The sequence below is a fragment of the Watersipora subatra genome, chromosome 4 (assembly GCF_963576615.1).
Source record: "Watersipora subatra chromosome 4, tzWatSuba1.1, whole genome shotgun sequence".
In the NCBI taxonomy this organism is placed as follows: Eukaryota; Metazoa; Bryozoa; class Gymnolaemata; order Cheilostomatida; family Watersiporidae; genus Watersipora; species Watersipora subatra.
The window spans coordinates 42,495,761-42,512,533 of NC_088711.1; the positions used below are offsets into that span (position 1 = coordinate 42,495,761).

At 37.2% G+C, this 16,773-nt stretch overlaps 1 protein-coding gene across 2 annotated transcripts in view; it reads right to left on the minus strand.

Annotated features, from left to right (window-relative positions):
* LOC137392824 (rho GTPase-activating protein 17-like) overlaps positions 1-16,012 on the minus strand; it is a 40,794-nt gene extending 24,782 nt beyond the window's left edge. The window contains exons 1-5 of one of the 2 annotated variants that reach the window (XM_068079154.1): positions 15,935-16,012; positions 12,544-12,599; positions 12,258-12,358; positions 3,428-3,572; positions 893-966 (exon numbers count right to left, since the gene is read on the minus strand). In XM_068079154.1, the coding sequence (XP_067935255.1) occupies positions 893-966; positions 3,428-3,572; positions 12,258-12,331 (293 nt within the window). In that variant the 5' untranslated portion in view covers positions 12,332-12,358; positions 12,544-12,599; positions 15,935-16,012. The remainder of the gene's footprint in view (positions 1-892; positions 967-3,427; positions 3,573-12,257; positions 12,359-12,543; positions 12,600-15,934) is intronic. The other variant, XM_068079155.1, reaches the window with a different exon arrangement.
* Positions 16,013-16,773: the final 761 nt, after the last annotated feature.

A 16,773-nucleotide genomic window follows, 5' to 3' on the forward strand; every position in this document is an offset into this window, starting at 1 on the left:
TTGGTTTCAAAATCCCCTTTTTGTAACAATGTGAGCCTTGCTAAACTTTTCAATATAGAATTGCCTTCTTCATGCAGCTTTCAACGATACGCGGTCAACACGCTAATTAATTGGACGATGGTTCATGAATGATTCTAGTAAAAATATATTTACCAATCATCGAACGCATCTGCCAGCAGTCATACTGCATACTCACATAGTCTACAATCATTAACTTTTCTCTTAGCTCTCAGGCTAAGATTTTAATAGCACATTAAGGAGATCACCGCTTACCGCCTGCCAATGAGGTCTCTCTACGAATGAATACTCATGGGTCTCAATCATCGCACAAATTATTGTTATTTTTTTAAACTGTAGGGTTACGCGTTTAAAATCTGAATGCCCTACACGTGCTCCATGCGCAACTTCCCTAAATGTAGGGAATCCCAACACATCCTAATGGCAAGGACAAACATTCCACAAAAGTAGTGACGTTGAGATAATCATACTAGCATGTAGTGAGAGGTCATTGTGCCCGAATAGCAATAAAAGCAAAACTTTAGAAGAGCACAAATCTCGGCCAAAGCAAGTCAAGTTACAAGAGCAACAAATAAGCACATGAGCACAAATTGAACTCCGATTCCATTTACATCATTTACTCTTTTACCTAGCTTGTGCACACGGAGGATCACTGATGAAAATATACTTATTACCACATAAGGAAAATTAAGTCAGTATTTCATTCACTAATAAATTACTGTTAAATCAAACACTGGATTCAGTTATGTAAAAAAAACCGAATTGAGCATGATCGGAGCCATTTGGTTACTTATACCGCTTTTTTAACAAAAACTTCTAATGTCGAAAGTTTCACTTCGGCCACCATGGGACAACCGCTTTTAATGAATCTTACTTGAGCAGCCCCTCCCCGAGGTGTTCGCTGTTCTCCTTCATCGAGTTGGCCACAAGCACAACTGGCATCTTTTTCTACAACAGTAAGAGAAATGCGATTGAACTTCATGATGGCATAGCATGACAGACAAGGTTCTTCATGGTCTGAAAGTGACAACTCAGTGAATGGTGAGGAGAGAGCTCTGTCAACTGTTGACTGGTGCCTGCAAGGCTGCTAAGGCTCTAAATAACTATGTTTCAATGGGGCAGAAGATGCAGGTTTGGAATTGTGTGCACATGTTGAGTTACCGTGTAATGAGTGTTTCAAAAGCCATTCATTCGCATGTTGCGGCTTAAAGCGGGTGCTTTATTAAAAAAGACGAGGAACCTACACCAAAGGTCTTAGTGCTACACTCCTGTCTCGTCAAATCTAAATAGGAACGACTGAAAAGTGGAAAATTGTAAAAATGGAATGGCTTGCGCGGAATTTTCTTGCATACCATTCGCCAAAGCCGATATAGATGTTTCCAAAGGTAATTAAAAATATTGCTAAAGACTTGCGAGTAAAACAACTAGCTTGACTTGCTGTCTTCAGTTTGCTGTTAAGCAAACTTGCGGATTAAGCGCCATCAAAACGTAGCGAATAAACAGACATTAGTGGGAAATGTAACATGCATGACATAGGTTCCTGGTTTATAATGAAGGTGACAGACTTTAAACTGGTAGAGTGAAAGGTCTGCGTCTCTGCAGTTCTCTATATAGCAGCAACTATGTGAACATAAACACCCAGTAAACATCGGCACAACATGCAATAGTATTGGACATTGCGTCAGAAATACCTTGCTTGACTTGACAACATAAAGCAAGTTGTTTAGTTAAAAAGAAAAAGGTCAGTACGATGCCAGGTACAAATCGCTGTATCATGCTAAAATCTGTGTTAAAAGAATTTAAGAACTAGCTATAGGCAGTCATAAAGTCCTTCAGCAGCTGTCGTTGGGCAGGGTCAGCGGTTTGACTCAAACTGGTCAGCCCACTCATCAGCCACTCATTAGTGGGCTGAGACTGACAGCCTGTCACGGGTAGAGGTTAAAACAAGTTCTAGTCATCAACAAATTTACACTTTGTTACATTACCATTGGCCATGCAAACAACAACATGTACATTTCAATTTGTGACATCTCTTATCATGCGTGTGTTTGACAAGGACTACGGGTGCTATCTCCTACGCTGACACGCCAAATGACCTAATGCAATAACAATCTAAACTGAGATATTTAAAAGGAACAGCCTAGCGTTAAACCCTTTGACTGCCAATCCTTATTGGCAGTTAAAATGAAGTTTTAAAATAAAAAAACTAAATAATGTATTTAATGATACCCAACAAACGAAACATGTTAGTAAGTTAGAGAGAACGAAAAGGCTTACAGTAGGCCACTTTCCTAACAATATGAATAACAAGGAAATACGATGATTACGTGGATTAAGGGCAGCTCTAGAAGTTTCTTTAAAAGCAGAGAAATTGATTGTAACTTCAAGGCTGATTCTCCAATATCATAGACAAAAGTGACCAGTCTTTAGAACAACTAACTTAAGCACTCGGGCACAGATCGATTGACTGACTCCAGGTCACTTTTTATAGCCCTAAAATATGACTCCTAGTATTCAGATAACATTAACTAAAGGGCTAAAGTTCCAAAAACATATCCATTATCTGGATAACATAAGAAAATTATCAGAAAACTTGTCCAGCGCATAGTTGTAAGCAGTCTCTCTAAAGGTCCAGCAGGGGAGACTATTACGGTTATCATTCTATTAAGTGAGTTTTAAATTGTAAGCAAAAGCTTGGATACTATAAACATATCCTCTTGCTCCTTACAGCCTACTAATTCAGCTATCATCACTTGCATGGTTAGGTTATGCACGGAATATCGGTTTACCTAGGTTAGGTTATCTGCATAAATAATTAGATCTGAATACGTAATATCTAAATAAGCTCCTACAGTCATGAATGTTTATTAGCACATAAGATGCGAGATGCCTGCATTTGAAATAAATTAAAGAGCTCTTCAGCCTTCTTAGCATAACCCTTGGATCTCACGTATATATCAAACAAGATTGTTTTAAGCCAGCAACAGCAGCTGATAGGTTAATGACAGCTGACCTCATAAAAGTAGTAGATGAAGATTTTCAAGACACAATAAAGTTTTCTTCCGAAGTCTCTTTACCCACCATTCTATTTCCTTCCAGAACAAAGTCATTACTATGCTAGGAATTTTAATGGATAGATTTGGAGTAATTTCTCTGACCGTACATTCTTCAACTCATCATTATTGGCCACCCCTTTGCTAAGGCCTGACTAGTTCTTTTGTCCAACTTTCCCTAACCTACATTGCTAAAGGCTCTCCTTCTTTGTGTGCTTAACCCCATGGCCCCCTTCTTACACATAACATTGTTACCATGGCACTCTCAGCATACCCTGACCTCCTTACTATACCATGCTCCCACCTCATAGCCCCTATTCCTTTAACACCCAATCCTATCTAGGCTTCTCCCATACCGCGCGTTTGTCGGTGTCCTGGATGTTGTGGGCCTGTAAGGATGCCGTCAGACGTTTTATTAGGTTCTGTATAACCAATCGTAGCACTTCAACTTTCTTCTCAGCATTCTGCAGATCTTCCGATAGCACCTCAGTCTTCTCAGCCCTGTGTAACATAGTATACTCCTTGACAAATACCTCGGAATAAATCTTTACTATAGTAAAAGCGTTAAATACTAAAAGTGCGCGAGGAAAAATATTGCCTTACATGGGAATCCAACCCCGGGCATCAGATTCAAAAGCAAACCCGCTACCACTACACCTCCCTATCACCTTGCTACTTTATGGGATAATTACGCACATACTTATTACTTATGACAATCTCTCACACAGTGCATTTGCCAGGCAAGCCTACTAGTTAGCTATAAAAGACCTGGCTAACTTATTTACAATTGTAAATCTGTGAATGAAAGCGTGGAACATCTTGCCTTCCCACATGAGATGAGGGTCTTACAATTTGCCCATGGTGACATGTGCTAAGCTCCAGTCAGAAGATAGCTACTATCTGCGACATGCTAAGCATGGCCAAGTGTTCCATTAACAACATCAGATGCTTTTTCAAAATTAGATAATTATTAGTAGGCGATAGCGAATTGATTTGTAAGGTCATTGCTACACAGCCCTAGGTTCTAGGTCATCAGCGTTCCACGGTGTTGGGCTGCATAGCTTCCCCATGCACTGCTCGATGGCTACACAAGCTAACCATAGCTTGCGCCTAAGCTGGTAATTGTATCAAAGGGAGACTGATGTTCAATCAGTTTTATCAGATAATTTTCATGAATTGTATTTTAATTTGTCAGTTACTTTTTTTCAGCAACCTAAAAAAATTATGAAAGTGTATTCACTGATAACAAAAAGAGCCAATGAGACACAAGCAGCGCAATGGGATATTTTACTCCGTTACAAATCCAACACGTGTTATCTTACTCACAATGCCATACACCTAAATTTAGTAAAAACTCAATTGCAATATTGTACAGACATTCTGGACCTAGTATTGATGTCATCCGAAGCAGATGATGAATCCAACACTGGCTAATATTTGCTTTTATAGCAACAACATTAATGATGCTTTTTGATTTCCTAAGCATGGAGGTACACAATGGGGGACACCGCGAAGTGTTTGGATTAGAAATTGCTTGCCCCTCATAGGTTTAGGAGAATTATAAAATTTTTGCCCTGATTGGAGCATACGTAGGTCGCTATACCCCAGTCAGGGAGAGACCATTGAACGTTGATAAGCTCATGAATGGCGGTACACTGTTAAAAGCCATAACATGAGATCCTTACATTTATGGCTGCAACAACTGAACCCTTGTCTTGTAACAAACATGTTCAGCGTATGCTCAAACTACTTTGGATTCACAGGAAGGTGATTGAGCAATTACCCTGGTAGTCACATATGGCTGAATGCAGCAGGCACGGAATAACTCCAAGTTTATGAATACACATACATGTAGGACTAAATGAATGTTTATAGCGCAAACCATTCTACGACAGAGATTCTCTCAACATTTTGTTCTGTGTGCCCCACTAGGTACACGCAGGGTATTCAATAGAGCCGTAAGGCAGTAAAGAACTTACTGGTGGTTCCATGCCCGCTGGTGTGAAGCGATTGTTAGTATGAGAATGACAAAGAGCAAATCATAAAAGTTTTAGCAACTGAGCATTTATCATTTAGTAGCATTTTGTGAGGAAACTAGCGAAATATATGACAATAACAACAACGGGAGGTTGGTAGCAGAAGTAGAAATGTTGAGCTATCTTTTACAAAACTTTAGGGCTGTGTATAAATTAGCAGATAATTGGGCAGACTTTACCAACAAAATGAATTGGCTGAGCATCAAAAACAACTCCGGCATCAGTACATTTCTATCAATTATTTCCCTCCAATATCAGGCTGATCATGAGATAAGCGTATATGATAGCTACATCACATGATATGCTTCGTGTTCAAATGGGGGTTACAAACCGGCATTCTTGAGTCATTGTATACGATGAAGACAGAAAGATGTCAAACATAGCACTGATGTTTGCGAATAAGTATACTAAGACTAGCTTAGTACAGTTAGCAATACTTGCAAAGTCTAGGGAATTAGGCAGCACCCAGTAGATGTTTCCCCAACGCCTTCTTGACTCCTTAAACTTATACTGTAGAGAAACATGAAATGTCAGGCCAATTTCGAACGAAAAAAAGAGGTTTCCACAAACTTTTGGTGGCAACATTGCACCAGCCTCAAACATTGTATGAAGTATTTCGATAAAATATCTGTTTGCAAATGCTACATATAAAAACATTACAAGACCAAACTTAATATGAATAGATAAAAGACAGGTCACCGAGAGTTCACAAGTAGCTGCTATACATGTCTACGTGGCGTGGCGCATCAAATCAATGATACTCCAAAAGATGCATCTTGCTGAAATGTAAAACTGCCTCATATCTGGAAGTTAATCCATGATGTCTAATTCATTTCTTGATAGACACAGAAGTAATAACTGTAGCAGCCGTTCTAGAGATGTGTTGTGGCATGAATTGCAAAACGAGGCATTATTTCTGACCACGTTGGTAATCTAGTTGTTCTAGTGCTTAAATTTTGAATAGAAATGTTATGTCACGAATACTACGAATACTTGTTGACAACTATCAGATTTGCACTTCAAGTTTAGCCTTTTCCAAGTGCAATATATTCGTAACATGTTACCTTTAAAATTATATCACAATTGTATCAACCCAATGATTATCATTATTCGCTAGTAGGCTGCCAGACTTGCCAATCTTCCAATATATCTACCTTTTAGCACTCGGATTTGGCTCAAGGACAAATTAACAGCGGGTCAAAGGAAAAGAAAATAGACATGGTTTGGATTGCTCTAACGATCAAGGCTCAGCACACGCAAATATTCCAGAGTTCACTGCTAACATCGGCATCCTGACATTCACCAGTAACTTGGCAAGGCATATCTTTGGAGTTCTTAAACCCTGGTTCCCATGTCGATTGCGAGGGCCAGCCGGTAACATTCGACGCGAGGCTCGGCGGCTTCTCTTCACATAAAGCTGCATCGCTATTAATCGCATAAAAATGTTCGCTCGCAATGCCATTTCGAAAATGCTGACCTTCACCTGCACAGTGCATTTCGGGAAGGTTTTGCCTGCGACTCTTCGCCAAAGTTGAACAGCGCAGAACTCTTGCATTGACCGCCGGCAACTACCCTTGGTGCTCGATGCTAGGTTCACATTTCACTGCTGATAGCCCTGCGGTGTTGTCGCAGGTGCTTGCGCCGTATATGGGAACCAGGCTTCAGCCTTGAGCCAACAGCAATTATCATCCTCTTGTGGTCTAACAAGACAGCATAAATACCTATTGCGTTAACTCAAATAGTTAGCTCTTCATAAAGCTTATACCCCATAGATTTTTGTCCAGCCACATGGGAGGCAAGAAAAGGGGATAGGTTCTAATTACCAACAAGAAACTAACGATCTTTCAATAGCTTTCCCTGTAGTGCCATAATTTCAAAAGATCTAGAAAATTCTCCAGATTTTTCGACAGGAATGGTCCTATCTAGTCTCCCAGTGTTTATGGGGCCATCAACTCGATAAAGAACCTTGTCTAAAATGTGTTTTCTCGTTAGCTAACTTAACATCAACTTCCCAATGCCGAGTTCTCCTTATCACACACTACGTAACCGGCAATTATTTTAGTCTAGTCTCCAATCCTGCTAAGCATGCATGTCTGGGTAGGAAGTGCAGGCAGCATGCTGCGCAGGCTAGCAACGAGCAGAAATAATCAAGATAGTAATTAGAAGATGCCCTCAAGCGTTCAGGGACACGTGTAGCGTACACTTGTCTAGTTCTGTATAGTTGAAAATAGGTAGTAGATGTCGGAGCGATTTCAAACAAAATTGGATAAATAGGAGACGATGCACAAGCAGCACAACCTTGTTTGTTGGCAAACAACAGAATTTAGATAAACACGAATAAAGCCAGAGGACTTTAAAGATGGACTTGCATAAAATCCTAGTGATGTTATCAGAAAGTATCAGTATTTTTCTATCATTTGCGATTGTTTTTTATGTTTGCGGTGACATGACTGCCAGGATGTTTCTAGATTAAAGGTGACATGACTGCCAGGATGTTTTGAGATTAAATCAACAAAATTTGATCGCCGCAGTTAAAACGCTCCGGTTAAGTTTCAGTGTGACAATCAAATAGAATTTATGATATTTGGTTTGTATCATTTCTGTAACTATAAAGAAAACTGTCAGCAACATTTTTTAAAGGAATAGCGACTTCAGCACATGGAAACCCAGCACTAGTGGAGAATTGAGGGGTCATAAAATTGTTTCATCAAAAGAATTAAACATATGCGAGATGGCAGTTGATTTTACTTGAGATTTTTTATTTTTGTAAAATATTGGCTATAAATACAGATAGAGTTCATAGAAAATGCATAACACATGCCTGGTGTGTCTAAACATAAACACTAAAAATGATGAAATGTGTTAAAACATAGATTGACCAATAAAAATCAGTCTTGGGGCCTTTGGTAGTCGAAGCGAATGACAACCTTGCTGGACTTTCCATTATAAACATTAAAGTATCTACATGTACCCTAGGACACTTATGTATTCGCCTTATCTAACTTTCGCATTTTCGCGGAGTCATCCTATCGCGAAAATTTCATGTGCGAAACTAAACTATCATAACGAACGAGTGAAAACGCGAAATTAAATAGCTTTGTTCATTGATAGTCAGGCCTGTATTCACTGGTTGCAAGTTGGGGCGGCTAATGTTAGGCGACTAGTTATAAACAACTAGGGTGTGGAGGGGGCGGTGCAAGTCCCCAACAGGTTTCTCTCATGTAGGGCCTCCAGCTGAGCCTCTCGTATGAAGTTTTAAAAATTTTTATCGGAAAGTATCAACATTTTTCTATTTTTTGAGATTTGTTTTAGGTGATGTGACTGACGAGACGTTTTTAAATTAAAATAGGCAAAACTTGACCGCAGTTAAAATGCTCAGAAAGAGACATCTTTTTTTTGAGCGTTTTAACAAAGATCAATTTCGCGAATTTTATTTTAAGTTCATTCGAAGGGTTTTTACGCTTTCGATGGGACATGGCCAAGCGGACGTTTGGTAAAACTTGATATTTTGCAAACCTTTATAAAAGTAGTTAACAAGAGTATTTTGCCACTGATGATGATAATAATGATGCCCAAGAACTACTAAAAGTTGATGTTTGTCTCTATGGCTTGGAATGAAGTAGTATTCTACAGCGATAAAAACCGTGTCCATGGCCGTTGAGCAAATAACTTTTCGAATAAATGATGTTGAGGTCGAGTTATCTGAAGCAATTGATCATTGCGTTGGAACTGACCAAACAAATTCGTTCGAGTTAACCTTGTGTTTGAGATGAGATGTTGCATTTTATCCGAGGGCGAGTTATCCGAGTTGGACTGTACATAGCCGTGAAAAATTCCCAAAAAGTTGAGGCGGCTCAGCCGGCCAGCCGCCCCAAGGAATGCGGGCCTGTTGATAGTCCAAGAAACAAATGGCAGCAAGCGATCAAATTGCATTATCGACCTTGGTTACACCATTCTACAAACAATCCGTTCACAATTACAAACTAGTCGCAAATTGAAATTTTTTTTATCGGTAAACTGAACCTGAGGAATCTAATTATGTTTGTTCTACTGCATTTATTTTCACATCACTATATTTTCGCACTCATCAGAGCTGCGAAATTAAGTTGCTGCGAAATTTTACTCTGTATGCTACTCACGAAACTAAATACTAGCAAAATATAAGTGTCCTAGGGTACATCGATTTTTCTAATGGATAATCAATGATTTGTAATGGCAATGTCATTTATACAGCTATTCGCGCTAGTACACTTTTGCTCAAGCAAAACCGCTACAGCGAAAATCATTTAAATGCAAAAGAAATTTTTAAGTTTATGTAATAAACTAAACAACAACAAAAATATTTCGCTTTCAATCAGGGTTGGCAAAAATATCGATATTTTTAAAAATAACATATCTCTGATATATCATGATATTTATTGATATTTATGATATTTTTGAAACAAATGACATTTTTGAAAAAAAAATTGAAGCTAGGTTGAACTTGTATGGTGTTTACATTGTGATTGATGTATTTTATAGGTTGTATGGGACCAATCAGCAATGTTTAATACCAAAAACTTGATTTATTGTAGGCCTAGTATAATAATAATATTTATAAATATGAAAATTTTTGTCAAACATTGGATTGAAAATCATGACATGAATGCAAAGTGCAAACAAAATAGTGAAAATAGTAAATACACACTATGATAGTCCATGCATGTTCTAATGTCCTACTCTTGTCTAGTTTGGTATAAAATTGTAAACAAACACCAGCTTGCCAGCCTTCACCACACCGACAGATTTCTCAACTTGCTGTGAACCAGTCCACGTGATGAGAACACACACTCAACACTAGCAGTCAGAGTTATATCGTCATATTTATAGATTTTATACTGAGCCAGAATCCTCTGAAGCTATTCATTGAAAGATTTTTACAGAAAATGATTAGATGGGTTACTCTGTCATCTCAGTGAGTCAGTGTAAAGCGCTTACAATTCTGTTTCTGGGTGTCAGATTGTTCAATTCAAAATCATGGAGTATGAAGTTCGAAGGGTTTTCAGCAAGCTGGTCTTCCAATAAGGCAATAAAATATAACAGTTTAAACGTTTGAGATAATCAGGTTCGGGGAGATAGTGCTGGGATGAAGGAATACAATTTAGATTTGAAAAACTCTTCTCAACTCAAACACTAAATAATTGGTCTAGCCAATGTCACCCACCGCCTTGGTCTGGCTGTCTTTGTTTGTCTGTGTTGGGTAAGCCTAATAGGCCCTTATGCAAGTATTTGATGATTTTAGGTGTTATTTAGCATTTTTAGACTGTTAGAAATAGTTGTACGGTGAAAACGGAATGATAAAATGGTTATTTTTCAAAAATATCGATTTTTTTTGACCCAAAAATAACATATCTATCGGCGATATATATCGATATAATTATATCAAGCGATATATATCAAACCAACCCTGCTTTCAATAGAATTATCCGAAAATTTGTCGTGAGCAGTTTCAATAGAAACCAGAGTCCATCATATTTCCATTATCAATTTAATTAGATACAGATAATTGTTCGTGAGAAGATCAACCAACCTCGTTCAAAAGCAAGTTGCAAAAAAGTCAATTGCACAAGATATGAAATTGAAATTTTTTATATTGGGAATCAACTCTCTCCTATCCAATCAGAGATGCATCCGTTTCTTCTTGACCAAAGAAGAAGAACACACCCGTTTACATGTGAGATGTCATTAACAGTCAACGATCCATTGGCAACATGTTAGCTACACAAACGATGCATTTGATCCGCGTGCCCAGCTGATGCTTAAGAAGCTATTAGAGTGAATGCTTCCAGTAAATGACAACATTAGAAAGGGAGACTGATCACAAACAACTAAATCATGGGAATATTGTATTAGAAACCAGTGCTTTTCAGTGATGTACATATGTGGTTCAGGTGGTCTCAAATGTTACACTGCTCATATTTTAAGACGAAATAAAAAAAAGTACAAGCTGTCATTTCAAGGGTTGCTACAATGAATACTAAATACGTACTATACAGTGCACCCCTGGATTACGATGTCCCTACAATACAGTTTTTCGCCTTACGATGTGGAGCACGATGTTTTTTCGCCCAAGCTATACAACATTTTTTTGCCATATGATATCAACAAAAATTTCTCTGAAAATTCAAATTTAGCAATCAGAGTGCTGAATATGTTGCAATAACAAAGCTACCAATATGCCATTCGCTGAAATCCCTCCCACAACGCCTGAAAGATGTAAGATGCTTGCTCTCTCTCTGTTTCGCATTCTTTGTGTTTTGTAAATGCTCAGTATAGCGTGAGTGAAACAAAAATTAGCAAAAAGAAAGCGTAAGTGCACGTTTATTGTGCATTTTAGGGTTTAATATATTTACTATGAACTTTAATTTATTATACATACTGTATATAACTACAAATAATCAAATATAACTAATTCGTTAGCCATAGTTCCTAAGTTTGATAATGACTTAAAAGAAAGAAAAAAATGATTACCATTGCAACGAAGCTAGACAGCTGTTCGAAACTGAGTGCACTTACAAGTTGGGGAATTAGAGTATAGGAATACTGTGTGGGCGTAATTCTAATGCATATTTAAGGCGTGCTGTCTTGTAACTTAATATGCACTTTTGGCTACTTGATCGACATATGGTTCATTCATCAAAGGATTGGTAAAAATATAGCCATTGACCTATGTTATGCTGACGAAACTCAATAAAAGCTGTGGTAAAAAAATTAAAGATTGATCGAAAGTCAATTTTAAAATATCGATCCGGTAATTACCAGAAAGTTGATATAACATTCCAAAACAATAGAAATAATGATTAGGCATTTTAAATAGTTTTTTTTCATAAATGATAACACTAAATGATAAAAAGAGTCCAATATAAACGCACAAATGAAGATTGATTGATTAATGAGCTCTTTAAGTAGCCATGTCAAATTCTCAAATCAATACTACCGACCACTACGGTTACTACTTCAGTGCTAGATAGAATGAGACAACATGTAGCCAATTAAGAGCTGATATTATGAGGTGGCAATGATCAGCTGACTTTTAGAAAAGGAAGATCCATTTTGGTCAGGACCAGTGACTAACAATGACTTATATATGGCTGAAAGTATCAAAACTCACTTTCCGATGCCCTGAGCTGCAAGCTCCTTCATCCGAAATACCTTCTTTTTTATCCCCAAATCTATCTTCGACATGTTTACGAGATGGGCAACTAGCTCAACCTACAAAAAAAAATTGGTCCATACAACAAGTCTTGCTTTTAGGAACTATTACAAGAACCTAAATAATATTTCTGTCTGATGCTGAGCACACACAGAGTATTAATAGTAAAGTAGGAAAGACAGCATCATATATTAGCAGATAATATACCGATAGCTCCAAACACTTGAGCAACCCAGTAACTTACCCTTTGAAATGCGAAGATATGTAAAAATTCAAAAGCTGGATTGTCCTTCAAATCATCTACAAAAGCGCCAAAAAAAGAAATTGAAGTATCACAGTAGCATGTTTTTACTGTTTACAAACTAAAGCTTTGGTAGCAACTAGACTAAATGAGATTAGAATTTTTCTCATGAACTTATCTTAGAAATGTCTTTAAGGCACGGAAACTTAACACGGAAGTTTTCTCCTTTTTTTAACAACTTCATTTTGGGTTTGGAACTCACATGACAAAAGTCATGGCAAACAATATACCGTAAAACCTGTATTTGAAACACCACTTTTATTTGAATGCCACTCCTAATAGAAGCCATCACAGGAGAAGAGTTGAAAAATCACAGCGCCACCCTTTAATTGAACGCCACCTCTAATTGACAGTCACTTTGACATTCTTTGATCTTTATGAGCCCATAACAAAAAGTGATCAATACATAAGTTTACATAACATAGTACTAGTAACGTCTTGGTTACTCCAATAACAATTAATCCTTTCGTTGTTACTGCAGTGGTTGCCATGGTTTTACTGACGTTGTACCTGAGATCGATAGTTTCGATCATCAAAACCACACTCGGATTCGAAGCCAGTAAGGTCTAAATCCAATCCATTGTCTTCAGAATCATCCATAATGTGGTTTACAATTTGACCTGAAGACTTTAAAGCATTTGATGAACGATAAGATTACTCTTCAGGAACACCATACGGCATAATAGCATCGATTGTTATGCGCATCAAAGCCTGTTTTCTAAAACCAAAGTTTGACGACTTTTCTTTAAAACTTTGAAAGTGACACCATCAAAATAATTAATAATTGTATCAGGCTAATGTTATGTTAGTCAAAGTAGTTCCTTATTTAACTCGGTCTGATATTTCGACGTAAGGTATATGAAAAACGGTTTAGCAAAAATACTAAGGCCCACTGCATTTATGACGCCCCACCCAAAGGATAGTGCAAAATATATGCAACATTAGTATCACTTTGCATGTGAAGGCAATAAATCTATCTTCCCAAAACTCTGACGCGCTGGTCGAAAAATACAGCGTTACTCTCTATTTGAGTGTCACCTCTAACAAAATGCCACTGTAGGAGATGGGTTGAAAAAACCAGCGCCATGGCATTAAAATAGATTTTACAGTCGATTCGGTTTATGTATAGCTTATGGCCATTTGCTTTACTGTTCTGAACAATAGTATTAACACATTCCTCTCTTCATTATTTTGTGACATAATTTGAGTTTTGCTTTTTACCACCATTCTGTGCCACTTGGACCAGACAATATATGTATAAAACTATTCCTCAGAAGATTTTGTATGATTTAAAATCATTTATCTACAATAAAAACCACAGTACTCTCTGAGGGCATGTAAAACCAGACTATGATTATTGAAAATTATTAGTAATTTATGCCCGTGCGTAATGACATCTAATAATCTAGTTAGATAAATATTCTTTATATGTTTAACATAAGGGAGGACATAACATCATGGAATTATTTTATAACTGACAAGATTTTGAGTAGTATGAATTCAATGCGCATTTGAGGCGTTTTCGCACAAAAATTTTCACTGCGAAAATGGCTAAACCTCTTGAAGAAAGTAAAAGAAAGTTATGATTGTGCACCTTCACAAGCAAGAGACAGGTTACAAATCCATTGCTAAACAGACAGGACAAAATAACCCTTGATTGTGAAGATGCACATTTACAGCTCTTTCACTTTCTTCAAACTGTTTAGCCATTTTTCAGACAATTCAATGTGAACACACCTTAGATGCATACTGAATTTGTTCTACTAAAACTCTTTCTAATTATACAATGATCCCACAACCAGATATGTTATGTGTTCCCCTACTGTAAAAAAAGAAATTATGCATGAGTATGACTAACTAATAATTTTCAATGGTCAGACATAGTCTGTTTAACATGCACCACAGACTGCTGTGATAGTTTTTGTTTTAGGTGAATATTTTCAACTGAGAGAAGACCTACTGTAGAATTATTTGATATGTATATTGTAAGGTCTAAGTGGCACAGAGTGGCTGTAAAGGAAAAAAAACCCAAACAATGTTACAAAGAGATGGAGAGGATGATGTTAATACTTCTGGCTACTTAAACACTTCTAGTTAACATTGTATATTACACTACTGTTATCGAGATTTTTAATGCATTTGTGGTTCAACAATATTTTCAATGAAAGATAGCTTGATAACCAGGACACTTTTTTGGACCATTAAGCTTGACACCAATAGCTGAAAAAGTACTTGTGCTTCATCTGTTATTTGTGTAGGAATTAATACATAAATCATGCATAAAAAGAGAAAGCTGATAAGAAGAAACTGAATATATTTCCCACAATACTGATAATGTTATTTAAGAATATAAAATATATTTCACTGTTATTATCGCAAAGAAGTAAGTCCTTCCAATGATTTAAACAGCCTTGGGTTAGAGTTAGATCTATGATGAGAAACTTTTTAACCATCCTAAAAATGCTTATCAGCAAATCAGCTAAAAACCCATATCCATCATTTTCGTGTGTTAAATGCAATCATGAAAAGTAGTTGCTAGTTGAAAATTATTTTAGTTAGACTCAGATCTTCAATGTTTTGCTCAGTGACTACCTAAATATAATGTTTTTCCGTTGCAACTGTTAACTTACAGCTTATACTTTTCTTGGATTTAGTGCCGAGAGTTTGTTCTTGTTGTCAGCGCATCCATCATTGTGCATCAATGCAATTTTACAATAATTGAATCAAGTTGCAATCATAGATGCAACTTGTATTATGCAACTAATTAGGCAGCAGTTTAGTGGTCTTGTAACTCAAATTTTGGTATGGCAAAGATTTCCAAGAGATATGGGACCAGTTGCTCTGCTATTCGGCTTCACTGATGAAACAGGACAAAGGAAGTTTTCTTCCAATGTATTTTCCACTTGAAAGTTATAAACGTGTATACTAGTAATTAGTATAAAAATGTGTTGCTTACAAAAGACTAGACGCACATTCTTACGATATGTTACAATTAACTAAATGGTATCGGTAAATGTTGCAATTAGGCTCGTAAAAATGTAATTTCTCAAACTTGCTGTTGATGTGTTGCGCTTGAGATCAAGATATATGACCCAATAGGTCTCTTTAGAAGTAATTAGTTACAATGAACTAACTAACAATCAAATATGAATCTTTGAAACTCATAACATCGCAAGGCGTTAAAGATGCGTAGGACATATTGATTACTATCAAATGTCGCAATCAGCCTACAACTAGGCAAATGAACAAAGAATATCTTTACATATACGTAGAATTTATTATAATACGGTTACCTATACCATTTTTTGTTTAGAAGGTATAGTTCAATACGCACCTTATATGTGATGAAAGCAAATTAAACTGTAAAATTAAAAGAGTAGGAAGTAGAGTGCAAAGCCTAGGCAATAAGAGAGGAAGCAGCAGCGCTTAGTAATTGGATAATATCTGCCTTGACATTGTACTTGGTCCAATCAGTGAGATCGATCAGCGGCAAACGCAGGACTCGAAATGCGGTAATGCACACCGACCATAGGCTCAGCACTCCATCGTCTGCCGCTGGGCGCGCAGTAGTTTACGGCAGTTTAGCGGTCCAGCCTATGCCTTTCCTCTGGTAGTGGTTGCTTCTTCTATCGGCACGGTTGATGCTAAAGTTTATTCCAATATTTCTCTGTTGTATGTGGAATGTAACGTTATGTTAATTTAATTAGCTGCTAGTCTGATATGAGGGTATCAACCAACTCCAGAAGCATCATTTTTATAATACATTATATTCAGACCTGCCAACCCAAGAGTGGGGCAATGCGTGAGATTTGGTTTTGGGGCAATTGATGTATCAACGATAGTATATATAAAATTGTGGAAATTGGGGCAAAAATCTCACGCATTTTCATTTTTTCTTTGGGGTGATTGCGTGAGTCTCACGCCCAATGCGTGAGAGTTGGCAGGTATGATTATATTACATTAGTTTTATCTGCCAGTCACCTTGTAGTTTCAGTTAGCGTAGTACCCTTATCGGTAGTTAATGCGAGTGGATTGTGAGATTATGCCATTGAATCAAGTCTTTGCAGCCAAAATTTTCCTCGCTTCTTACTGTTCGAATGTGGCCACTATAAAGCATTACTAGAATGGAATTAGTTATCGAGACATTCAGAATGCGAGAAATATATTTAATAT